Source organism: Colletotrichum spaethianum (assembly GCF_022836535.1).
Source record: "Colletotrichum spaethianum MAFF 239500 DNA, contig25, whole genome shotgun sequence".
Classification (NCBI taxonomy): Eukaryota; Fungi; Ascomycota; class Sordariomycetes; order Glomerellales; family Glomerellaceae; genus Colletotrichum; species Colletotrichum spaethianum.
This window is the reverse complement of record NW_026054795.1, coordinates 605,597-631,026: the sequence shown is the minus strand read 5'-3', so window position 1 is coordinate 631,026 and position 25,430 is coordinate 605,597. Positions and strand designations below refer to the sequence as shown.

Below are 25,430 nucleotides of genomic sequence, written 5' to 3'. Positions count from 1 at the left end.
TGAGGATGGGATGACTGAGCATGCGTTAGTAATATCATTGGGATTAGGGCCACGTATCAAGGAACTTTTTGCAATCAACAATCTAAGGCCGGATAACATTATTTAGTTTGTTGATATACCTTCGAAATTCTTCTTCTTCTATAATGGCAACCTGGCACCAATAACGGTGGTTTTCCCGGCGTTACCAACGGGTTCTTTGAAACCTATAAATCTCACATGGCATCATGCATTTGATATATCATCTATTAATATCACTACTCCACGCTTCCGGCCGGAGTACATGCCCATTCGGAAGCAGTTGTACGAGAAGTGCTGAGCGAGAACTTCTGGCATAGATCTTAATGAAAAGGTCAATCAACTTATATGTGTGTGGATTTGTGTAGACAACTATGAACCATTGACTTGTGCTCTCTTAGGGGACAGCGCAAGAAAGACGTAAAACAAGTCTCACTGCCCTGTCGACGTCCTCACGCTTCATCGGAACATGATGTGTGCCATCAAACTCCATAACCTGAGCATACTCAGACAAGTAGTGATTTGCGACCAACCTCCTCGCGCCGGCCAGGCAGAAATCGCGCTTACCATGCACATGCAGCGTCGGGACGTTTATCAGCGCCTTTTCCTCACCCGCCAGATCCGCGCACATGTACTCAGCGGCCTCCTGCCGAAAGTAGCAGCACATGAGCGTCGCGAAGTGCAGAGTGGACAGCCACGGTAAGCGGCCCATACTCTGTTGCCAGAGCAGCATAGTCGCCGCCAGCGACCCCTCGGAGAAGGCCATGACCCCTACAATGCGTGAGTGCGGGTTTTTCTTGGTGGAGTCCCATTGCTCTTGGGCATCCTTCACGGCGTCATTGATCTGCTCAAGTCGCCGCTCCATGGTTGCATCCTCCTCCTTGAACCACGAATAGTAAGGCCCGGCGCCTTCGAACCACGGCAATACGCCCGGCCCAGGGGAGGTGAGGTGCGGCCCGTTTACGAAGACGAAGTCGAATTCATGTTTGAGCGCCGTGCGGATCTTGGTGAGCTGAATGCGGAATATGTCCCCCGATGAACCTGCGCCGTGTATGCACAGTATGGCTTTGGGTAGCCCGCGGTCTTCAGGGGCCCCGAGAGCCTTCATCTGCTGAGCAGCCATGACCCAGGCTGCCCGGGTTAGAATATGGGCTCAGACGTGGGGGCGTCGCTGGAACGTTTACCTGATGGATTTGAGCGTCAATGCCACAACTCTCTGAGTTATGTGGTACGTGGATTTGGAGGTGATAATGTTTGCTCTGAAAGCGATTTCTCGAAAGCCCGTGTACTTGATTACTAGAGTCACCAATATCACAGTGAATGGAAGATGGCTTGAAGTTAGCCTCTCTAGCCGGGGAACTCACTGCTCTCAGTTATGATACCGAACAGAGTCGGCGTACGGCGTTATGTCACATGGTTCCGAAACACCGGGCATTCGGCGACACTAGTTGTACGCGCTGCATATCCCGCGCTTAAACCACAAGGTTTTCTTCCGTATCTCTTACAAAATGGCAGATACACAACGAGTTCCCGATTCCGAACCCGACAGCCATGCCGAACTTGAAAATGCCCTACCGCCTCTAGTAGCGGGTCTTCGGCCTCATAGCCCGCGGCATCTGGTCCCTGCAGTTCCTTGGAAAGGATATTTATCTTCACGGGATGCTGCAGTCAGCCTGCATTCTCGACCGCATAGCAAGCGCGAGCGTTTTTCAATCATAAGCAGGCGAACAACCATGTCAATGCAAGACTTCACCCCACCGGCGACGCAACGGGCCGTCATTGTAAACGACCAGGACCAGGTCGTGATTTGGGACGAGGCGCCGTGTCCGCCCATGGCCCCCGACCAGATCTACGTCCGCACCGAGGCCGTCGCCATCAACCCCAGCGACACAAAGATGAGGGGCAGCTTCGTGACGCCCTTCGGCATACTCGGCACTGACTATGCCGGCACCGTTGTTGCCGTCGGATCCGCTGTCAAGGGCCTGGCCGTAGGAGACCGCGTCTGCGGTGCGCAGAACGCCATGCACGCAGCTGCGCCGCACCGTGGGGCATTTGGGCAGTGGAACGCGTCCAATGGTGACGTCTGGCTGAAGCTGCCGGCGGACTTGGCCACGGAGGCAGGGGCAACGCTGGGCGCGGGGGTCAGCACCGCTGGAATCGCAATCAAGCTTTTGGGCCTGCCCCTGCCTACCACTCCCGTGGACAAGGCGGAGAAGGTGTTGATCTACGGCGGAAGTACTGCGACGGGGACGATTGCGATCCAGTTGCTGAGGCTGTAAGTCAACAGCGGCTGCTGAACGGCAATTCGGCCTCTTCCCAGACATCTCTGTCTAACAACTGCAATCAAATAGGGCGAACATGATCCCGATTGCAACCTGCTCCCCTAGGAACTTCGATTTGGTCAAGTCGCACGGCGCAGAAGAGGTCTTTGATTACCGTGACAAAAACTGCGTCGAAAAGATCGTAGGCAGCAGCACTTTTCTTCATCACCCCCCCCCCCCCCCCCCCCCCCCCCCCCCCCCCCCCCCCCCCCCCTTGCCTCTTCCCCCTGCCCCTGTCCGTTGCTAATGTGTCTGCAGCTCGGTTCCACAAAAGGCAATCTCAAGTACGCGTTGGACTGCATCACGACGGTGGAGTCGACTGCATTTTGCCTCAAGGCCATCGGGAGGGCTGGCGGCAAATACGTGTCTCTGGACCCGGTCCCAGCCCACACGGCTACGCGGAAGGTTGTGAAGATGGATTGGGTGCTGGGCCCCTCCATCTTTGGCGAGGGTTCGACGTGGCCCGAGCCGTACGGAAGGCCCCCGAGTGATGAGATGCGGCGGTACGGAGCCGAGCTGTTTGCTCTGACGCAAGGCCTTCTCGATGAAGGCAAGCTGAAGCACCACCCCCTGCGCGTCCTGCATGGCGGCCTCGAGGCTGTGCTGGAGGGCATGGATATTGTCAAGAGCGGAGCCCACTCTGGGGAAAAACTTGTGGTTCGAATGGTCTGATGGCTTGAGATCCTTGGCATGCACGCATGTCATTAAACCAAACGCTTCCTCGATTTGTGCTGGCGAGCGGGCCAGGCAAATGGGCGGCGTGCGTGGGTCGACGGGACAGCGGGACAACAAGGGCAGGGTGGGGTTTCAAGGGATAATCAAGGGCGGCAAGGGGCGGTGGACTAACCGCTGTGACAGGTTTGTGATGAGCAACATATTGGTGGGCAGGTTCCGGTCAGTGTGCGGTAACGGGAACGAGCATGGAGGTCAGACACAGCACCGGGGGGCGGGCTTTTGCGAATTGAAGCCGCTGGATTTGATGTGCGGATGCTCAATGCAGCAAGTCCGCAGCGAGAACGAGAGGTGTCAAGGGATCTATCTTGGCACTCTACCGCCACGCCCCAGCTCCTCTAAGGCTATTGGTGAACTGCAAACTCAAAGGTAAAGGCAAAGCCAGTGCTACTATCTCAAGTGTAATTTAATTAGCGGCGCATGTTGTTTGCTGTATGCCGCGCAGTGTTTTGGGGCGTATGTATATTCGCGGCAAACACAAGTCCCTTCCACCCCCCATAATGATTACCACCCAAATTTCCCCTCACTTACAGGCGTAGCCGCTTGCCTGGCGCCCTTGTGCGCCCCGAATACAAAAAAGAGACGTGACTTGTATTTTGGCATACAGACTTTTTGACTAGTAAACCAATCAACAGTGCGTCTTTATGTACATCCTTCATGAACCCCAACGAAGTTGACGCTCTTAAATCTTAAATGTCAGCATCTCTGACACCCACGACCGGCGGGTCCTACTTCACTCCCGACCAAAACGAGACTGTCTTCAATATAGACCACCAAGGACGCGCTTTGAGGCGGTCGTGCGATCGTTGCCACTCACAGAAGCTGAAATGCTCCAGAGACGCAGGGTCGCATGCAGCGTGTATTCGGTGCCGGCGAGCTCGGCAGAGATGTGTTTACAGCGCACGATCCGTCCGGCAGACGGCTCCAAAAGGTGGCGGCGACAGCGGCAATAGAAGCATTGGCTCTTCAAACATCCCGTCCTCGGAGCAGGTGCAAGAACAACTCGCCCAGCAGAACGGACGGGGGCCCGTCTGCTTCAACAGTGCGTTCCTCGACACCTCGTCAATCCACGCTTTTGATATTCTCCACGATGACTTCTCCTCCTTGCTGGATTGGACTACCACAAGCCACCAGGTATCCGATGGGTCTCTTCCTCGGGACCTAGAGATGGAGGAGGCATCATCGAGTTCTCAATCTCCCCAGGGCTCGAGAGAGTGGACCGTCGAAAACAATCAGCAGCGGATACTGGACAAACTCTCGAGCATCTTAAAGGATCTGGAGAGAACTCTGGAGAGTATTGCTACGGTATGGGATGGGCAGGATATGCAGAATTGTACGTCTTCTCCTGACTTTGCGCCAGGCACAGGGTCATCAAAAGCTCACTCACTGTGCACAGATCCCATCGGCCAAGTTTTTGGAATCTTCAGGAAGCTACTCACTGATTTCGAACTACCACCCGTGAGTTCCCAGCAGTCCCAAAAAGCACGGAGTGGAAGCGGCACCGCCGTCCTGGTAGGGCATCTGCGCACAAAAACGACATTGATGGTTGTGCAATGCTACATACTCTGCGTCAACATCATGAGCACCGTTGCCGAGAAGCTTTGGCAAGCCGTATCCTCCCTGCAACTGGCCTTACAGCCCGCCGGCCCGTCATCGTCAATGCAGAACGGCCAAGGGCACGAGCTACAGTCAGGTCCGTTTACGCAACCATCAACCTCGGGCAGAGACGTCGAGCTTGAGACTGCAACGCGATCAATTGTGAGCACCGGCTTGGGCCCCAGCAGCAGTGACAGTAGCAACAATGGCTCCAGTAGCGTCGACGAGGATTTCCAAATAGGCGAGTCGGCCCCCCAGCTCGACCCTTTGGCGCACGCCCTGTCCTCTGCCTGTGCGACGTTGCGGACGGGTGTTAGGTTGTTGCGGGAGATCGAGTTGGTGATTGGGCTGCCGCAGGAGCATGGCGTTGCTGCGAAGGGGTTGCCGATCGGAGGCTTGCCCTATGACACCAAAGCTCGGTGCGCTTCGGGTCATGCCGCTGGCTCGCCGGGCCCCTCCATGTACATTGATTTATCGTGCGTGGCTCGGCTGGTCGTGGTGCTGTGGGATGAGCAAGGGGCTGCGACGCGATTCGGGTCTAATCCGGCCGGTCACGGAGTCGGTTCTGAGAAGACGTTGACGCTGCTGCGACGTTGCTATGTAGACATTGTTCGCCTTTACAAGCACCATTTGTCATATTATGAGATTGGATAGATACAGAATTGGTGGAAAGCTCCCCCGAAGCTGCCATCTGCTTCAATAATACCGTCGAGTGGAACAAGATATGTTCGGACGTTTCAATATGCATACCCCCTTACCCCCACGCCTTCCGCCGGCGGAAACTATACCATTCACTATGTATCCGTAACCCCGCCGCCCTATTTGCAGGTTGGTGAGCGAAGAATTACCGAAGCATTCGGCGTCGGCGTCGGCGTTTGCTCCATCCATGTCATCTTGCCGTTTTCCTTCGCTTTCTCCAAAATTTTGCACCTCATCTATTTGATGACACCCAAGAAGGTTGATTAAGTCGCGATACTTCCGTAGGCAAGTCTGTTCGTCCTACCGCCACCATGGCACAAATACAGCACATGGCTGCATCTCGACCTCGCCCAATCAAACATTGCAATACGAATTCATCATCCATATGCATGATTCGCCACAATGCAGAAGGAAATCGAAATGGAATTTGAGTCGACCATCAACTCGGGCCAGATCCCTGGCGTCGTGCTGATGGCCAAAGACAAGTCGGGTGAGCATGCCATTATCGGCGCGCCAAATTGGATGGCCTGCAGAAGGCGCTTGGCATCGAGTTGTCTGACTTTGTAGGTACGAAACTCAATTATACCCGTTGCTACGGAACCAGGACTCCCCGGACCGGAACCGAGCCTACTACGACACCTACAATGACGGTGGATACGCCGATGCGTCTCGCAAGCGCCTCGAAAATCATTACTGCGGTAATGGCCATGCAGTGTGTCGAGCGCGGAATCCTCTGTCTGGACGGGGACGTTGCCGACCTTTTGCCAGAAGTAGGGGAGATGAAGGTTTTGGACGGTTTTGAGAAAGATTCGCAGCCAAATTTGAGAGACGCGGAATGCGCTGTTACTCTGAGGTACAGTGCCGTGCTGAAAGTAAATCATCGCAAGCTCATTTAGCTGCAGGCACCTCTTAACCCACACTTCGGGCATCAGCTACGTCGTAGAAGACCCGAATCTGATACGATACCGCGATCTTGGTCTCATTGCGCAACCGAACGCGGGAAGAATCGCAGAACGCTTCAAGTACCCGCTGATACACGACCCAGGGAGGCGGTGGTCCTACGGCCCCAACCTCGAATGGACAGGGAAACTCATCGAGCGCGCCACCGGCATGACCTTGGAGCAGTACATGCAGGACAATATTTGCGCGCCGTTGGGCGTCACCGACATGACCTTCAAGCTACAGGAGCGTCCGGGCATGATGGCCCGCCGGGCGGATATGAGCAAGCGCGACGAGGAGGGTGTACCCCGGATTGAGGAAGCGAGCTACTACCAATCCGACCCGGAGGATTGTTTCGGGGGAATGGGCATCTTCGCAAGCCCGGCGGCCTTTATGGCGTTTTTGCAGTCGCTCCTAGCGAAAGACGGCAAACTTTTGTCGGCAGATACAGTTGAAGCCATGTTACGGCCGCAGCTCGATGACGAGTGCGAACAGTCTCTTAACGACGAGCTCGACGCCCGCCAGGAGACAAACCATGGGGGCCTCCTGCCACAAGTGGGCATTAAGAGGAGCCACGGGTTGGGCGGCTTGCTGATCTTGGAAGACTGTGACGGCGGAGATTGGAGGCAAAAGGGATCGATGGGCTGGGGCGGGTTTCCAAACCTGTATTGGGTAAGCATTGAGTTCCGGATTCTTCATCGTATGTAAGAGCTTTTGCTGACGAGTGATGCAGTGCATTGATCCTGCTGCTGGGCTGTGCATCCTCATTGCGTTCCAGCTTATACCCTGGGCTGACAAGAAATGTGTTGAGCTTGGTCGGCTATTCGAGCGAGCCATGTACGAGCAGCTGAAGGATAAAATGTGATGTTGATAGGAGTATCTGCACATAGTGATGGCGGAATGCCACATGGAAAGCTGGGCAGTCTTGGTATAGCAGTAGAAAACAGACTATTTCCGGTATGGTAGTGCTCAGGCCTGTGTTTGTTTATTCGCCGGGATATTTCGCCAGTGCTTAGCTACAACATATGGGCGTGCAGTTACACCATCACAGTAATATCACATGCCTCTTACTTCGTTGCTTCAAGTAGAAAATGGAAAGTTTTCGCAGCCGATCTTAGTGCTATATGTTTTGCAGGGGCCTTTGCCACCATATATTACGTCGACTGCCCCCATCTCTTCTGAAGGCACTTCTTTCTTGCAACGTATTGCGCTTGTACTTCTAGTCTCTAGAGGAATCAGAAACGGTCCCGAACACGGCATGAAGGGCTTAAAGTGTACTGAATAGCCTCAGATTTCTCGCCCAGAGGAAAGTAATATCTTTACTCCTCAGCCTCGGGGGGTCAGACCAGACGCCGGAGCTGGGGTGTTTGTTCTCGTGGGAGCGGCAGAACGGTTGTGCTGCATATGGGCCCTCACGAGGTGGCCGGCTGCCAAGGCGCTGCATAGAGACAACTCACCCGCCAGCGTGGCTGCGGCGATGATGCGAGCCAGGTGACGAGCATTCGCTCCCGGTTGAGTGTGGTGCGGGCCGCGGACGCCGAGAAGGTCGAGGACGGCACCCTGGGACTCTAAGACTGGATTGGAACAAAAGTTAGAGCTCTTGCAGTCAAAAATAAAAATAAAATAGAGTAGGGGAGAGATATTGTCATATTTGTATGACTGGGAGAAAAGGGAAACTGGGCACATACTTGTACCCCCTCCAAGGGTTCCTACTTCGATTGAAGGCATCGACACAGAGATATGCAGACAGTCGCCCATTCTGTCCATTCGAGTCAGTATACAGGCGATCCACCACTAGATAAATGAACCTGAAAACAAAATACCTCTTCATAATGGTAATGCAGTTTGCACTCTCCACCACCTGTGCTGGGTCTTGGCCCGTCGCAATAAAAATGGCAGCAACAATGTTCGCCGCCTGTGCGTTAAAGCCTCCGATAGAACCTGCCATGGCGGATCCGATCATGTTCTTGTTGACAAAAACATCTACCAATGAGTCAATATCCGTCTTGAGGACGGCCTTGATAACACCGCTGGGAATGACCGCCTCCGCCACGACACTCTTCCCCCGGCCCCGGATCCAATTTATCGCCGATGCCTTTTTATCTGTGCAGTAGTTACCCGTAAGCGTCACAATATCCATATCCTCAAAAGCCGTGTCCTTCATCACAGAGAGTGCCTTCTCAACACCCTTTGAAATCATGTTCATGCCCATAGCATCGGCCGTTGATGCTTTGAAGCGAATAAAGAGATTTGTGCCCGCAAGTACCGAGTCCATCTCCTGGAGGCGGGCAAACCGACTCGTCGAGTTGAATGCCTTCTTCATTGTCGTTTGGCCGTCTTCAGAGTCGAGCCAAGATTTCGCTGAACCGGCACGCTCGAGAGATTTGAAGCCCACACATGGTCCACGCGTCATGCCATCAGAGGTCAACACCGTCACGGCACCGCCGCCTGCATTGATGGCTTTAGCGCCGCGGCTGGCACTGGCAACAAGGACGCCTTCGGTGGTCGCCATGGGGATGAAGTAGCTCTTCCCGTCAATTATGAGAGGCCCTAAGATTCGTTTCATCAGATTGAGCGAATTCTGCACCGGGAGGAGCAATGAAAACACGTACCAGCGACGCCGAGGGGTATCGGCATGTAGCCGATGACATTCTCGCAGCAGGCGCCGAACACCTGAGACCAGTCATAGTCTTTGTAAGGAAGCTTCGATTGCTCGAGCAGGTAGGTGAGGTTTGCGGCTACCTTGGTCTGGGAAATAATGTTTCGGCGGACTTTGACTGCGCGGCGGAAATCGAAGTTCAGAGTCTTCTCCAGGGCGTAGCCCGGGATCATCCCCTGCAGCGACAGCGCCGCGACCTCGTCATCGCTAAGCTCGTGTGTACGCTTGGCCCGATGCATATCAACCATTTCCTTTTCCGTGCGTTGCGTTGCCTGCATATTCTCATTGGGAGCTGTAAGCAGTGCTTGCCCTGCAGCACTGGACTCTGCAGGCTCCATGGGCAACTCCGATTCGTCTTCCGTTTCAGTAGGAGTGAGAGCTGATGCAAAATCATCGCTGGATCTTGTTTTTTCAGCTCGAGGGGCAACATCATCGAGAGAGGTCTCATTGTCCGCAATTGGGTCGTCCTTGATGCCCCATCTTGCAGCGTTGAAGAGGTAGACGTTGAAAGCGATACTGAGGGAGAGCGCGCCTATAATCCACTTGTGAAGTACAGGATCCTCAAGGCTGCTGAGTAGACTACCGGCCACGATTCTGCCAGCATTGTGAAGATCAACGCCGCTGAGATTGGCGCCAGGCTGACCGGAGCCGGGTTGATCAAAATTGTACGTCAGTTCGTACTTTATAGGCCTCAGCACAGTGACGGCCAACCCCTGGTCGCTCAACTTCGCTGCGTTCAGGAGGAAATCTAACCCATTAGGAGCAACCTTGAAAGGATCAACAGATAGGTGTGTGCTGACGCTGCTGCCCAGACTATGGGACCACAGAGGCAAGCTGGTTAACAGGGAGCTTGTGCCATCAATGGATGCCATGTAAGCCAGGTTGGCAAGGTTGACCAGTACAAAACATCCTGCCAAGAGAATCTTGAGATTGGGAATATTTCGTATGCTGCTGATTTGTCGTCCAAAGATGGTAAAGGCTCCTGGGTCGCTGCTGCGCGCAACATTCTCGGCGACTCGGTGACTGATTCCATCATCCTCGAGAGCACTTCGGATGTCGATGTGGCGCTTGATGCGGTTTATTTCCAGCTTGATGCAGAGAATCGGAGCATAGAAGAGGAAGAGAAGAATGCAGTCAAAGCACAGAATCCACCCTGCGAGGAAACAAAACTCCTGGAGGCCCCCCTGGATGTTGGAAAACGCGCCCGCAGTCAGCACTAGGATTTCTAGAGCGTAGTCCCGTACGATCTGGAACCCTCTCTCTTTTATGGAAGTCTCGATAGCATATTGGGCCTCGTTTGAAGGTCCTCTAGACTGTTTATGCTCGATTGCGTGCGATAGGACGGACTGCGTGAGCAGGATGTTTTTCTCAAAGCCGACGAGAACGACGAGAAATGGCAGGCCTTCGGAGAGGAGACGCACGGTGATTGGAGTGTTGAAGAGTTTGGTGGTGACAAGGAGGCCGAAAAGGAAGGCGAAAAACGACGAGATCAAAACGCTTGCAGCTATCGACCATTTGGAACCCAGGCTCCTCATTGAAAGAAAGAGGGATGCGAACGTCAGGATCATTGATATGTACCCGAGAGCCATGAAAACAATATCGAGGGCCTGGGTGGACTTAAGGATGTCCATGAACTCGTAATAAGCGTTGTGAACCCATTCCGTAACACTGACGCGAGTGGTGCTGCGGCCGGTGCCCTGGTTATGTGACCCCGCGACACTCATGGCCCAAGTTTTCTCCCCAAGCCCGCCATTTCCTGTGCCCGTGATTTTATTTCTGCCAGTTCGTATCTCCCATAGAGCGGCGAGAAGCCCGGGCGCTTGGTGGTACGGAACAGAGAAAGACAGCGTCGTGTCCTGCGCGTCGATGATGGATGAATGGGAGCTGGGTAGTAGTGGCGTCACGGAGGCGGCGATTTCCCTCTGGATGTCGGAGATGGATGCCGCATTCGCAGGAACGGAACCAGAGAAATCGAGGGTTAGGAGTGCAAGATGATTGATTTCAGGAGAGGGAAGCTCGGAATCGTCGCCACGCCACGTCCAATTCGAGTCTGGAGCCGCCTGGAGCCGCAGACTTCCTCGTGTCAGGGACGACCAGTCTGTCTGCGTGCTGTTGACAGCAAATCCATCAGCACCGCTGCTCAGGGTGTCTTCGAGAAGGACAATGTAGGTAAAGCTCGCCAGGAGGGCCACAAAGGTTACCACTGGGATTGGATGGACAGACGTCAACCGAGGCAGCAGCTGCAGGAAGGGAGTGACCTTTTTGTTCAGCCACGACGCGTTGGAATTCTGAAAGGACTTTCCCCTCCGGGCGTAGGCACCCGAGCTGTTCATGGCGTGGAGTTTCCTACGGAAACCGTCGATTTGGGGTTTTGAAAGGCAGACAGGAAAACAATCAAGGACAGAGAGGGCGTCATCTGCCACCCAGAACTTTGGAGAATAGGAAGATAGATTGGAAGTAGAATCCTCCAGCTTTGTTGATGGGCGATTTACGGCTGGTTCTCCTACGGGACAGCACGCATAACGGCAAGTTTTTGGAAAAGAGGGTGGGTCCAATCCGAACTGCTTCTGTGTTTGCAAATTCCTCGACCGCTTAATTGCCGTGATTCACTCGCGATCCCTGTAGATTGACAGCTTTCAAATGCACAGCGGTCCCCGTTGGGCGGATGAGAAGGTGCATAGCCTTTCATAAATGCCCACACGAGGAGGAGTCCGTGGTCTGGATATCGTGGCTATGTATTGGTCATGGAAACGCCCCTGTCGGTACGGTTAGATCAGAAATCTTTCTTAGACGATGGCTCTGAATACCCCAGCACACCCGCAGTATCACGGATATCTCGGCACCGTTGTTCCCAGGGTCAACAGTAGCACGCCGTATAACGCCGCATATTACGTGCCGAATAACGCCGAACTTTGTATGCAGTGTAACGCCGAAAAATGCAGGTAGCTCGTTGGTAGAAAAAAGTTGGTGATTTACGCAAATCATATGTCGAGATTCCAAGGTGAAGGGTATTTAGTGCCAAGTGCCACTCTCGGCCAACCTGTCAGACCTGTCGCAACTGAGGTCATATAAAGCCCAGTGAGACTAATTTAAGCCGCCCCATACAATATGGTTTTGGTGACAACCACTTGAAGCCAATGCAAGAACATGGAAGCCAAGCTCAATCGACACTTGATAGAGTGTAATGTGTATTAATTGATTGAGAAATAATTTCATTTAACAACTAGCCTCTGGTGGGATGTAGCTTGCCTCAAGTGACAGTCAATAGATTATTCTCGAATTAAGGCTATAATGCTCGAATACGTGAGATGACTCAATGATTGCAGTCGGTATCGTAGTTCAGGTGCACATTATGGAAGAAAATCAAATATGTGTGATAGAACTACTAGGAATCCAGAACTGATGCTCGCCATTGCCGTCCCTTTCTTCATTCGGTCCACAGCCAACGCTTTTATCTGTTCACATTTGCATACACGCACATGCTTGTGAACAAATAGACTGGTTGATGGATCAAATATATTGATCCCATCAATATGGGCCACACCATTGCACCCATCATATTTGTCTAAGATCTACTACAATGAGAGTCTGTTGCAATTGTTGCGAAACAGCAAACGAGGAAAACAGCAAAATGTGGGGGAACTCGTAAAATTATAGAGCTGTGAGTAACAGGGGCGCGGTCAATAGCACTAGTAACGTAGTGGACACGCCCATTGAGATAACCACACAGCCCGTCTAAACTTGAAATTCCACCTCGCGTCTTCTCGCCTCGAGAACTGTGCCGGGGTCAAATCGGACTCCGAAAGCACGATACACGGGCTTTGGCAGGAATCCGTCTTGCAACTTCCAGTCGTACTTCATCAAGATGTGAGTCAAAACAATCTTTGCAGAGTTGGTCGCGAAGAAGCGGCCCGGGCAAGCTCGTCGACCGAGCCCGAAGCCGTACTGATCGACACTTGTGTTAGCCACCTGCGCGGTGGCCTCCTTGCCAGGCTCTTGACGCATGCGGTAGAAGCGGTAAGGATCGAACTTTTCAGGGTCGGGGTACGTCTCGGGATCCCACATTTGGTGCGAGGCGACGGCTACCACGTCGCCCTTGGGCACCACTGTCCCGTCGCTCAGCTTTACGTCAGTGACAGCTAGGCTGCGCATAAGCGCTGTTTCAAAGTCCTATCAGTGGCGGTCGCAATGAAAAGAACAATGGGCGTATGGCTTACCACTTTCGATGGGCTTCAGGCGCTGTGTTTCTTTCATGACACTGTCAAGCAGTTTCATGTTAAACAGCGAGTTGCTCTGCCACCCGTTCTGACCTATGGCGGTACGTATCTCCTCGCGAAGCGGCTCCAGAATCTCAGGGTGCTGCGCGATGTTGATAAGGACTTGACAGACCATGTCGGTAGTCGTGTAAATGGACGAGAAGGAGAGCGCCAACTGGGCGCCGATAGGATCGTAGTTATTGCCGTTGGTCGCCCGCTCGAACCAGCCAATGGCATCGTTATACTCGGGCGCGGACTTTCCACACGCCTCTAGTTGGGCCTTCTCGACGCGCCGCTCTATCACAACGGGCATAATGATGTCGCGAGCTCTGTCTACCTGCGCGCGTGCCTCACGGCACTTGGGCAGGAACCAGTGGACTATGGGGCGGATGGGTGCGGGCCATAAACGCAGCTCGTAGCCAGCGGTGAAGACGCCTGCGGCGTGGGCCTTGGCAGTCTTGAGCCATTCCTCGTTTCGACATATCTTCTCACCGAGAAACACGCGCGAAGTAGTGCAGGTGATGACTTGCAGAATGGCGTCTCCAAGGGGGATGGGGTGAAAATCTGGGGACATTATCAGCAGTTGTCGCCATTTGTGACGTACACAAATGTTTTCTGGGAGAGGAATAAATGACGATTCCCTCAACGATAATCATACCCTTCTTATCTGTGAAAATTCTATCAATGGCCGCACCGGCTTCTTCCGAGGCAGGTTTTGTGAGCTTGGGCAACGCCTTGGTAAGGTCCTTCTGGATAACGCTGTTCACTAAATGTGCCGGTTGACAAACTTCCTTGAAACCATCGAAGCCAGGGAGGCCGACATGATAGGCCTAGAGTAGAGTTGGTTAGCACACGCGTCGCGTGAGACTTCGAGCCCACCGCGATTATACAACATACATCTTTGAGAAATTCGAAAAGGTCAAATCCGCGGTCGTTGGAGACCTCGACGGCGAACTTTGGGGGCAGAACAGTTGCAGTACCAGTGTCGCAGTTAAGACGGACGGCCTTGTCTGGATTCGCAACGAACCAAGCTGACAGCATTCCCTTGCATTCCGTGTCAAATTCCTTCTTAATCTGGTTGCCCGTGAGATCAAAAGCTCCCTTGGGGTTGAGAAAAGGAAGATTGGACTTTCGGCCCAGGCGAGAATAAACGAGGATGATGAAGAGGAAGACTGTGGCGAGATAGGGCAGAGGTCTGGTGGGCACAACCGGGTCTAGTTGTGCCCGAACACTGTCGACGATTCCTACAGTACTCATCGTCACGCGACTCAGTATCTCTCTGCAGGTGAGGATGTCTAGGACTGAAACTGTGTTCACAAAGTTGCGAAGTTGGTGGAATTTAAGGACAACCGGTTATTCACTTGTATGGTTCTGATTTCATCAGGAGATTTGCGGTAAAACGCACCGTTTCTATCCTGTTGGATTCATATGTTGTGCATTGAAGGCTACGGTATGTGGTGAACACCGAAGCACGCCGAATATGGTACGGGTTTATACGGCGATTTTCATGCACGCGAACTCTGTATACGGCCCCGCCGAACTTAGTGGGTCAAAGTTCGCACCGAATGCATTGCCCCAAACTTTTTCTTGACGGAACTACCAGCCCGCGCAATGTTAGCCGCTGTTCGTCTTCACTTGGTTGCACATGTAGGCTTCTGATGGCCCTCTAGGCGAAGGATTTGGACTAACACCGAATTGCCGACCCCTTTGTGGATAGCTCCAGGAGAACTGTTTCGATATTCAGCCCGAAACCTGCGACGTAAACCATTTCGGCGTCCATCGATCTGGAAACAACGGATCCTCCTACAGACAGTATTTACGTGAGATACATAAAAAATGGTGGCACGGTCTTCTAAATTTATGCTGAGATAACACCGCACTTGCCTCTCATCCAACATCCCAGAGTCATAGCAGTACGAGGCCAATCATTTCATCCAAAGCTTCAGGGTCTCATTTGCACGATTGCCTTTTTCCCTCTACTATCTCCGCCCTCACTACAACATGGTACCCCCTACAATACCAAATGAGCCCATAGCCGTGATTGGGTCCGGATGCCGCTTCCCTGGCGGTATCAACACGCCATCCAAGTTATGGGACGAACTCAAGGCGCCTACGGATCTCCAGCGCCAGATTCCCAAAGACCGCTTCAATATTGAGTCCTTCTACCATCCAGACGGGACGCACCAGGGGCGGACCAATGCGGTGCATGCGTATACTCTGTCCGCCAACACGCACGCCTTTGACCCATCTTTTTTCAATATCCAGCCACACGAAGCTGAGGCTATCGACCCGCAGCAGCGGTTGCTCCTGGAGACGGTATACGAGGGCATTGCTTCGGCGGGGTTGAGAGTAGAGAACCTCGCAGGCAGTTCCACAGCCGTCTACGTTGGCGTGATGACGCATGACTTTGAAACGAACATCACGCGTGACTTGAACAACGTTCCGACGCACACTGCGACTGGCATTTCGTTGTGTATTGCATCTAATCGGGTGTCATACTTTTTTGACTGGCATGGGCCAAGTGTAAGTTGGAAGATGCAGTACTACAAGTTGTTTGACAACCACAATAACAACATTTGTGTTTCTTGCTTATAATTATACTGACTCGGACCACGTTACTAGATGACTTTGGATACAGCATGTTCATCATCACTGGTTGCTGTTCATCTTGCCGTACAACAGTTGAGAAGTGGTTCGAGTAAAATCGCTGTGGCGGCTGGCGCCAACTTGATCCTCGATCCCAGTACGTCTATCAATACACTCCTTATGTTGATACATGGATAGGAATCTGTGACTTACATGGCTCTTGTAGTGCCTTATGTCTTGGAAAGCAAGTTGAACATGCTTTCTCCAACTGGTCGGTCTCGCATGTGGGATGCGGCAGCTGATGGCTACGCACGAGGTGTAAGTCGACGAATATGTGCATCTCTGCACCCCTTATACTTTCAAGACAGTCTTCATCTGTTTAATAATTCTTCAAACGCTGACTCTTTTGATTTATCTCGTACCCATAGGAAGGTGTCGCCTGTGTTGTTCTCAAGACGCTAAGCCAAGCGCTCGCAGACGGTGACCAAATCGAATGCATCATACGCGAGACAGGCGTCAATCAGGATGGCCGCACGCCAGGTATTACGATGCCAAACAACGCAGCGCAATCAGCTCTCATTCGTGAGACGTACAAAAGGGCAGGTCTCAATCTCGAGAACCCCACCGACCGTTGTCAGTTCTTCGAGGCGCATGGTAAGGAGTTCTTGTTCCCCACTCCACATTATAGGATTGCCATCCGATGGTAATACCTTGAGGAGTTGAAACCTCTCGTACTTACTTGATGAATTTTCTGTATTGTAGGAACTGGAACACCGGCCGGTGACCCGCAGGAGGCCGAAGCCATATCAACAGCCTTTTTCGGCCACAGACAGCGCACGACCGACGAAGACCCGCTGTACGTTGGCAGCGTCAAGACTGTCATCGGGCACACCGAGGGAACGGCTGGTATTGCAGGCTTGATGAAAGCATCCCTGGCCGTGCAGCACGGCGTCATACCCCCGAACCTGCTGTTCGAGAATCTCAGTCCTCGCGTTGCACCTTACTATCAGGACTTGCGTATTATCAAAGAGGCACAGCCATGGCCCGCTCTAGCTCCAGGCCAGCCAAGGCGAGCAAGTGTCAACTCATTTGGTACGTGGAAGCTTTAACATGTTGGCGAGGAATTATGGCCGACTCAGGGGTGCTGTTACCTGAATATGGCTAACTTAGTGATGTGCTGCATTAGGCTTTGGCGGCACAAATGCACACGCCATTATCGAGAACTATTCACCCGCAGAAATTCCCGGCCGCGCGCTCCAGGAAGGTCAGAAGAGCAGCTCCGCAGCACTATGCGCCACTCCGCTTGTACTTTCCGCCAAGTCAGAGCGTTCATTGAAGGCCTCCATGGAAGGCCTCATCCAGTTCCTCAAAGAAAACCCAGGTGTTGAGATGCGGGACGTAACCTGGACCCAGTTACACAACCGCTCCGTGCTCAACGTGCGCCGCGCCATTGTCGGCGCCCACACCCCAGAGACAGCATGCATTGCCCTTGAGAGGGAAATTGCCAGTATCAACGCCAGAGAAGGTCTAACGGTGGCGACCTCAGATCTTAGAAGTAATCCCAGCATCCTCGGCATCTTCACTGGCCAGGGAGCACAGTGGCCTTCTATGGGCAAGCAGTTGGTGTCCGAGATCCCACTTGCCAGGGCGATCATCGCGGAGCTAGACGAGTCATTGAGGAGTCTTCCGCAGGAGTACAGACCAAGCTGGACGCTTTACGACGAGATGATGCGTGAAAATTCCGAGTCCAACGTCATGAACGCGGCTTTCTCTCAGCCCCTGTGCACCGCAGTACAGATCATGCTCATCCGGCTACTCGCTGCCGCTGGCATCAACTTCAAAGCCGTCGTGGGCCACAGCTCTGGCGAGATCGCGTGCGCATATGCTGCAGGTTTCATCACTGCTACCCAGGCAATACGCATCGCGCACCTGCGCGGCGTCGTGACAACCGCGTTTGCCGCATCACCTACTGGAGCCAAGGGTGCCATGCTCGCCGCAGGCACTTCTTACACGGACGCCCTAGAACTTTGTGCCCTCGACACATTCCAGGGCCGTATCTGCGTCGCCGCAAGTAACTCTCCGGATAGTGTGACCCTCTCAGGCGACGAGGATGCCATCCAAGAGATGCGGGAGGTCTTCGAGGACGAGTCCAAGTTTGCGCGTTTACTTAAGGTGGACAAGGCTTATCACTCACACCACATGATCCCCTGTGCCTCTCATTACTCACAGGCCATGGAAGCATGCGGCTATTCGGCACTCATCGAAGATACGCCATCTTCTTCCTCCCCTGTCTGGTATTCGTCCGTCCATGGGGGCAAAGTCATGACTGCTAGTGACGCTGTCAGTGACTACTGGAAAGATAACCTGACCTCGCCGGTCCTCTTCTCGCAAGCACTCACGCGCGCCATGGATGAAAACACTGCTCAACTCGATGTCGCCATTGAAGTCGGCCCACATCCAGCCCTGAAGGGGCCTGCCCTCTCAACCATGCAAGCGAGCGCAGGCATCAAGCTTCCATACACGGGATGCATGCAACGCGGGGGCGACGACGTCGACGCTTTTGCGGGAGCTCTAGGCCATCTCTGGGAGCTGTTCGGCTCGGGTTGCTTAGATGTTCCGGGGTTCATCACCAAGGTCTCGCCAAGGGGGGTGGACAGAAGTTTGGCAAAAGAGCTCCCGCGGTACCCATGGGACCACTCGCGGTCATACTGGGCGGTGTCGCGTCGCGCAAAGGCCTTCCTTCACGGCGACAGACCACACTTTCTACTGGGCAAATTGTCAGCCGACAGTACTTCATCGTCACTTTTTTGGAACAACTTCATCAGGCCACGAGACATTGAGTGGCTCGACGGCCATGGACTGCAAGGGCAAACGGTTTTCCCAGGTGCGGGGTACGTAATCATGGCCATGGAAGCTGCCCTTCATGTTGCCTCAGGTCGCGAAGTGCAACTGCTGGAGGTACTACAGTTGAGCATCGACAAGGCCATCACTTTCGAAGACGAAAACAGTTCAGTGGAACTTTCTCTCAAGACAGACATTGTCACGTCCGAGACTTCCAACTCTAGTCGAATCGTGCTCAACTTCAACATCGATTCTTGCCTAGCTAAGGAGAACAGTCTCTCCTCTTCAGCCAGGGGCCAGATTGTCGTTACATTTGCTCCCGCCAATCCATCTGGACAGGCCTTGCCTCCTGCACAGGAGGAGCCGCCGCACATGAACAAGATCAATCTCGATACATTCTACAAGGAACTCGCGAGCATCGGTTACCAGTACTCCAAGGAGTTCCGCGACATTCTCAACATGAAGCGCGTTGACGGTAAGACAACCGGTACCATGGGCTTCCCAAAATGCCTCGACGGTGACCGTTCCGTTGTTCTGCACCCGGCGACACTGGATTTGTCTTTTCAGACAGTTATTGGCGCATATTCATCGCCAGGAGATAAGCGACTAAGGTCGCTTCACGTACCCACTAGTATTGAGCGCGTCGCTGTCGTGCCATCTTTATGTGCTTCACTGTACAATAAGAGTCTTGGAAGTGTCTCCTTCAACTCATCGGTACGGACGTCTACTAGTGAAGCCATTGGAGGTGATATTGAAGTATTCGTGCCGGCCAGCGATACACTCAGCCAGGAAAGAGCCACCCTGTTTCAGGTTGATGGCATTGTGTTCAAGCCCTTCACGCCCCCGTCTGCTGCCGACGACCACCGTATGTTCTCAAAATGGGTCTGGGGTCCGCTTGTCCCCGAGAAGCTTTTGGATGATGAGCGGCACTGGGCAACGGAGGATGACAAGATCATCATGCCTCTAATGGAGCGCGCCGTCTTCTTCTACGCCAGGACTTTCTTGCAACAGATTACCGAGGACGACACACTCCATGCCGCTCCCTATCATCAACAACAGATCAAGTGGTTCGAGCATATCCTAGTTGAAACGAGAGATGGGCGCCTCCATTCATGGTATGATGCGTCATGGGAGACCGACGCTCACGATGACATTACAAAAAAATGCGAGAAGTACGTGAGCCACATATCCCAACCCCTTGAAACCCCTTATAAGAATCATTCCGAAGCCTTTTCAATGATTTATGAATGCTGATTATTTATCTCAGGTACCCTCATCATCCGCATCTCCGTTTGATCCAACGAGTAGGCGAAAACCTCACTGACATCATTATTCACGGTACCCGCAACCCCTTCCAACTGATGGAACACGATGGCCTCCTTGCCGAATTCTACACCAACCCCCGCAGTTTCGGCCCTTCTCTATTATACTTCCAGGACCTAGTGTCTCAGATTGCCCACCGCCATCAGAACATGAATATTCTCGAGATTGGTGCTGGTACCGGCGGCGCAACTAAGCACGTTCTGGGCTCGCCGCAGCTCGCGTTCGACACCTACACCTTCACCGACATCTCTTCGAGCTTCCTCGACAAGGCGCGTGAAACATTTGCTCAACACGAGGATCGTATGGACTTCCGCACGCTGGATATCCGCCAGAGTCCCGAGGAGCAGGGCTTCAAGCCGCACCAATACGATCTGATCGTTGCTTCCAACATCTTGCACGCCACGCCAAATCTCCAGGAATCTATGGCAAACGTCAGGAAGCTCCTCAAACCCGGCGGCCACGTTGTTGTGATGGAGCTCACGCATCGCGAGCACGCTCGTCTTGGTTTTATCTTCGGCCTGTTCCCAGACTGGTGGGCAGGCCAAGACGAAGGCCGTATTTGGGAACCGTTTGTGAGCTTCGAGAAGTGGGACGAGGTTCTTAAGCAGACTGGATTCTCGGGTATCGATTCCCGTACTCTTGATCGCGATGCCGCGCTGTTTCCCAACTCGTGCTTCAGTACGCACGCCATCAACAACCACATATCTAGACTTGACAGCCCGCTCTCTGTACTGACAGAGAGCACGCATCCTGCAATTGTGATCATTGGCGGCAACTCTCCTTGGATGGATAACGTTATTGGTGGGCTGCAGCAGATGCTGCCTCATCGCCGGTTCAACCTTGTCAAGCGAATGCAAGACATTCATGAGACTGACCTGGAGCCCAAGTCCTCATTCCTAATTCTTTCCGAATTGGACGATGCGTTATTTGTCGGTCTGGACGAGGACAAGTTCGAAGCTATCAAATCCATCTTCTATTATGCCGCCCATGTTCTTTGGGTCACGGAGAATGCCTGGGTTGAACACCCTTACCAGGCCATGGTTATCGGCCTACTTCGCTCAGTGCGCCTCGAACATCCCGACGTCTCCACCCAGGTCCTCGATGTAGATCGCCTCGACAGCCTCGGAATTGACCTCCTGGCCGAACAACTGCTTCGTCTCGAGTATGGGGCAAACTGGCAAGAAGACCGCTTGGTATGGACTCAAGAGCCCGAGATTTACCTGTCACAGGGCCGACTTATGGTCCCTCGCCTGAAGCACGACATGGCAAGAAACGACCGGCTCAACTCGACGAGGCGGCCTATTTTGGCCGACGTTGATTTGAGCAACTGCCCTGTGAGCTTATGCAGGACGAATGGGGATGCGTATTTGGAGTGCAGCAGCACCGAGGCGAATCCTTCTCTCGTCAAGATATCTGTCCGCTTCGCTCTCGTCAAGTCCATCCGCGTCGGCAACCTGGGATACCTGTATCTTGTTCAAGGCACCGATGTTGCTTCCGGCAAGGCTGTCGTTGCTCTCTCACAGGACAACGCATCCACTGTCGCGGTACCTGACAGTCGAGTATTCACCCTGAATTCCGCCGACGGCAGCCAGTGCGTTCTACTTCCCATCGCCGCAGAACTAATGGCGCAAAAAATCACTTCACAAGCCGCTCCTGGCTTTGCCGTCTTGATCTTGGAACCACCTCAGTTCTGCATTGAGGCACTCGCCCGAGCAGCCAAGAGCACGGGCGTGGTTGTCAAGTTCGCCTCAGTGCAGCCGGCGCAAATCGAGGTATCGCACTCATCCCAGGTACAGTGGATAACTTTGCATGAGAAGGAGACACATGGTGGTCTCGCATCTAAAGCGATAACTCCTGAATTATCGGCTTTGTATGACTTTTCAGCCGACCAGAGTCTCTTTGGCCTTGGCCGCCGCCTTGCTGCTTGCCTCCCGTCAACATGCTCAGTATACCGAGCCGAGCATCTTGCCCAAGATCTGGCGACACAAACTATCTCCGCCCCAGACACGAATGACCACAGGCAGCTTGTTGAACGAGCAGTGACTGCGGCCATTCCCACTTCAGCCGCTACATCTGTAATCTCAGCAGATGAGTTGACTGCTTCTAAGGGCCCTTGCGACATGTCGACGGTGATTAACTGGCAGGCTAGCCAAACTATCAGCGCGCGGATTAAGCCCATCGACTCCAAGAACCTTTTCGTGTCAACAAAGACGTACATCCTCGTGGGTCTCGCTGGCGACCTCGGCAGATCCCTCGCCCGCTGGATGATCAGGCATGGCGCGCGCCATGTTGTCCTCTCCAGCCGCAACCCGCAAGTCGACGCGCGTTGGCTGAGTGAGACAGAGGACATTGGAGGTAATGTGCTGGTGCTTCCCATGGACGTCTCAGACAAACCGTCCGTGGACGCCGGGCTCGCCAAGATCACCGCGTCGGGCATGCCTGCCATTGGCGGTCTTGCTTTCGGACCGCTGGTGCTCCAGGATATTCTGTTCAAGAACATGGATCTGGAGATGATGGAAATGGTGGCAGCGCCGAAGGTGACGGGAGCCCGCATTCTCAACGAGGCCCTGGCGGAGGCTCCGCTGGACTTCTTTGTCATGTTTTCGTCCGTTGTCGCGGTTTTGGGCAACCCCGGTCAGAGCGCGTACAGCGCTGCGAACTCTTATATGCATGGTCTAGCCCAGCAGCGACGGGCGCGAGGGTTGGCGGTGAGTTTACCAGTGTTTTTCAAGGTTGGCCTGAATATTTTCTGACACGACATAAATTTTAGGGATCAACAATCGACATTGGTGCCGTGTACGGCGTCGGTTACGTCACCCGCGCCGGCCGCGAAGAGGAATTTGACGCCGTCCGCTTCTTGTTCGACACCGTTTCAGAGGATGAGCTACATGCACTCTTTGCCGAAGCGGTCGTCGCTGGGCTGCCTGACGCGCCTAAGGACCAGGACATCGAAGTCATTACGGGAGTGCCGTTCATCGACCCCGTCTATCGGGAACGCATTCCCTTCTTTGATGACCCGCGATTCGGGTACTACATGCTCCAGGACCACAAGAACAAAACCGAAGATGCGGCAGCCTCGGGTAGCAGTATCAAGGAACGACTGATGATGGCCGAGTCCACAGATGAGGTCCGCGAGATTGTCATCGACGGGCTATGTACGAAGCTTCGTAGCACCTTGCAGATTGCTCCGGAGGATGTCGTTGACATATCGAGCCCTTTGATAGATCAAGGTGTTGACTCTCTCGGAGCAGTCACGATTGGGACATGGTACGTTTGTTCTGTCCGAGAATTATTCGGCTTGTGCCAGGATAAGACTAATCTTCCGGCTTGTAGGTTCTCTAAGCAGCTCAACCTCGATCTCCCGTTGCTAAAGGTCCTTGGCGGCGCATCCATCATGGACTTGGCCACAGAGGCGGCAGAAAGATTGTCCCCCTCAGCCATCCCTCTAGTTCAGTCCGGCTCAAGCAGCGATGACGACGCGTCCGGACCCTCGGGCAACGCCTTCAAGTCCGATACCTCTGCAGAAGTGGAATCTGGCACGGAGACACCCCTGACAGAGCCAGAAGACGTGGAAGAAGATAGAAAAGAATCTGTGGTTGTCCGACAAGAGAAGCTGTCTCTTGCCCAAGAGTACTCATGGACGCTCCAGCAGCAGGCTGACGACCCGACCATCTTCAACTCCACCATCGGCATGTTCATGGAAGGTCCCACCGACTTGACACGACTATCTAGGGCCGTGAACATCATGTTGCGCCGACACGACATCTTCCGCACAAAGTTCTATGACGCCAAAGATGGAGCTATCCAGGCCGTCATGTCGTCGCCCTCGCCGCTGGTCCGATTGCAAGAGGTCCCGGTCGTAGATCGAGAAGCTGCTCTGCAAGGCTTCAAGCGGTTGGAAGCCCACAGCTACGACCTTGCCGCAGGAGACACGATGAAGCTCGTCGCCTTCCAATGGTCGCCCAACCACCACCTGCTGGTCCTCGGCTATAGTCGCTTCGTTGGAGACGGCCAAACCACTGAGAACCTCTTTAACGAAATCGGACAGCTGTACGCTGGCGTCACGCTTCCGCCCCCGGCGCAACAGTACCCAGACTTCGCGGCCCGACAGCGACAAGACTTCGAGAATGGCCGCATGGACGAAGACATTTCCTTCTGGACGTCTCTTCACAAGACGCTCGCCGTCGTCTTGCCCGTCATGGACCTACCCAAGGCCCAGCCGCGCACCACCGCCGCCACTACGGTTGCGGGCGGCGCGTGGAGCCAGCACGCATTCAGCGTCCGGCTGAACCCGATGATCGCCATCCGCGTCAAGGAGCGCAGCCGCAAGCACAAGGCCAGCCCTCTGCACTTCTACCTGACTGCCTTCCACGTGCTCCTCGCCCGGCTGACCGGCACCACCGACGTTGCCGTCGGCGTCGCCGACACGAACCGGCCCAGCCTGCAGGACGTGGCAACGATGGGCTACTTCGCCAACCTGCTTCCCCTACGCATGGCCTACTCAGCGGGCGACACCTTTGGGGATGAGCTCGTGGCGGCCAAAGAGCACATGCGGGCTGCGCTGCAGCACTCCCAGGTGCCGTACAGCGTCCTGCTCGAGCGTTTGGATTTGCTCCCGCCCCAGCCACGAGCAGTGGCGGGTGCGGAGGCAGCGGCACCGCTGTTCCAGGCCGTGTTCGACTACCGGCAGGGCCAGGCGGAGAGCGGCGCCATCGGCGAGGCCAAAATCACCGAGGTGCAGGCGTCGCGTGAACGCACGCCGTACGACGTGGTGCTCGAGATATCGGACGACCCGAGCAAGACGCCGCTCATCACATTCAAATTGCAAAGTGCGCTGTACAATCCCGAGGACGCGCAGTATATTGCCAACGCGTACCTGTCCGTGCTGTCTGTCTTCTCCCGGAACCCAGCGCTGAAGGTCAACGAGGGGCGTTTGGACCAGCCTCTTAAGGGGGCCGTGGCTTGAATAGATTGGTCAGTTTGACGAGGAATAATTGCGTGGTCACATGGACAGCCCCAGATTTGAGTCATTTACAGTGGGAGGGTTTATTCAAGAATTTATAAATGAATCACAATTAAAGAGGCAGCATGAAAATAACGAGAAGGGCTTGTGCCATAGTGTGAATGAAAATAATCATGTATTTTCCCGATGTCAATCATCATTCGATAGGTAGGTAGTCAAGGTTCTGATGAACAAAACCTGAAAACATCACTTACGAATCACAGTGGGCTCTGAAATTCATAGCAGGCATTTTGTTCAACAGGTCTACACCAAAGAGACAAATGGACGACTCTCGACGTCCCATGCTGCATATCCTTTGTACATTACACACAATGTCGTATCGAAATACGTGGTGAAACTGAAAGTCCCACGCGCTGGTGTATTCCTGCAAATTCTTAACTATTATCGGCAATGTCAGCATGAGAGAGTCATGACAGGATCCAGCTATCCAATTAATCACA

General features: G+C 53.7%; 7 protein-coding genes across 7 annotated transcripts; 4 read left to right on the top strand and 3 right to left on the bottom strand.

Annotated features, from left to right (window-relative positions):
- Positions 1–412: 412 nt before the first annotated feature.
- ColSpa_08962 (esterase mlcF) lies at positions 413–1,138 on the bottom strand (the record flags this gene model as incomplete). The annotated part of the gene is made up of 1 exon (XM_049275174.1): positions 413–1,138. The coding sequence occupies one exon, from the start codon at positions 1,136–1,138 to the stop codon at positions 413–415; it is 726 nt and encodes a 241-aa protein (XP_049131131.1).
- Positions 1,139–1,748: 610 nt separating this feature from the next.
- On the top strand, positions 1,749–3,008 carry ColSpa_08961 (enoyl reductase LovC; the record flags this gene model as incomplete). Its single annotated transcript, XM_049275173.1, has 3 exons — positions 1,749–2,290; positions 2,367–2,478; positions 2,595–3,008. The coding sequence occupies 3 exons, from the start codon at positions 1,749–1,751 to the stop codon at positions 3,006–3,008; spliced, it is 1,068 nt and encodes a 355-aa protein (XP_049131130.1).
- Positions 3,009–4,235: 1,227 nt separating this feature from the next.
- Positions 4,236–5,318, top strand: ColSpa_08960 (transcription factor MYB3R-3; the record flags this gene model as incomplete). Its single annotated transcript, XM_049275172.1, is given in 3 exon segments — positions 4,236–4,401; positions 4,465–4,526; positions 4,542–5,318. The coding sequence occupies 3 exon segments, from the start codon at positions 4,236–4,238 to the stop codon at positions 5,316–5,318; spliced, it is 1,005 nt and encodes a 334-aa protein (XP_049131129.1).
- Positions 5,319–5,765: 447 nt separating this feature from the next.
- ColSpa_08959 (acyltransferase LovD) lies at positions 5,766–7,167 on the top strand (the record flags this gene model as incomplete). Its single annotated transcript, XM_049275171.1, has 4 exons — positions 5,766–5,853; positions 5,931–6,216; positions 6,266–6,974; positions 7,036–7,167. The coding sequence occupies 4 exons, from the start codon at positions 5,766–5,768 to the stop codon at positions 7,165–7,167; spliced, it is 1,215 nt and encodes a 404-aa protein (XP_049131128.1).
- Positions 7,168–7,628: 461 nt separating this feature from the next.
- ColSpa_08958 (3-hydroxy-3-methylglutaryl-coenzyme A reductase) lies at positions 7,629–11,294 on the bottom strand (the record flags this gene model as incomplete). Its single annotated transcript, XM_049275170.1, has 3 exons — positions 7,629–7,961; positions 7,987–8,852; positions 8,915–11,294. 3 exons carry the CDS (start codon positions 11,292–11,294, stop codon positions 7,629–7,631), a joined length of 3,579 nt encoding a protein of 1,192 aa, XP_049131127.1.
- A 1,402-nt stretch (positions 11,295–12,696) lies between these two features.
- ColSpa_08957 (dihydroML-236B monooxygenase mlcC) lies at positions 12,697–14,474 on the bottom strand (the record flags this gene model as incomplete). The annotated part of the gene is made up of 4 exons (XM_049275169.1): positions 12,697–13,118; positions 13,179–13,781; positions 13,876–14,047; positions 14,115–14,474. The coding sequence occupies 4 exons, from the start codon at positions 14,472–14,474 to the stop codon at positions 12,697–12,699; spliced, it is 1,557 nt and encodes a 518-aa protein (XP_049131126.1).
- Positions 14,475–15,218: 744 nt separating this feature from the next.
- Positions 15,219–24,933, top strand: ColSpa_08956 (lovastatin nonaketide synthase mokA; the record flags this gene model as incomplete). Its single annotated transcript, XM_049275168.1, has 8 exons — positions 15,219–15,740; positions 15,900–15,960; positions 16,030–16,121; positions 16,232–16,457; positions 16,566–16,895; positions 16,990–19,820; positions 20,081–22,675; positions 22,738–24,933. 8 exons carry the CDS (start codon positions 15,219–15,221, stop codon positions 24,931–24,933), a joined length of 8,853 nt encoding a protein of 2,950 aa, XP_049131125.1.
- Between the last annotated feature and the right edge of the window lie 497 nt (positions 24,934–25,430).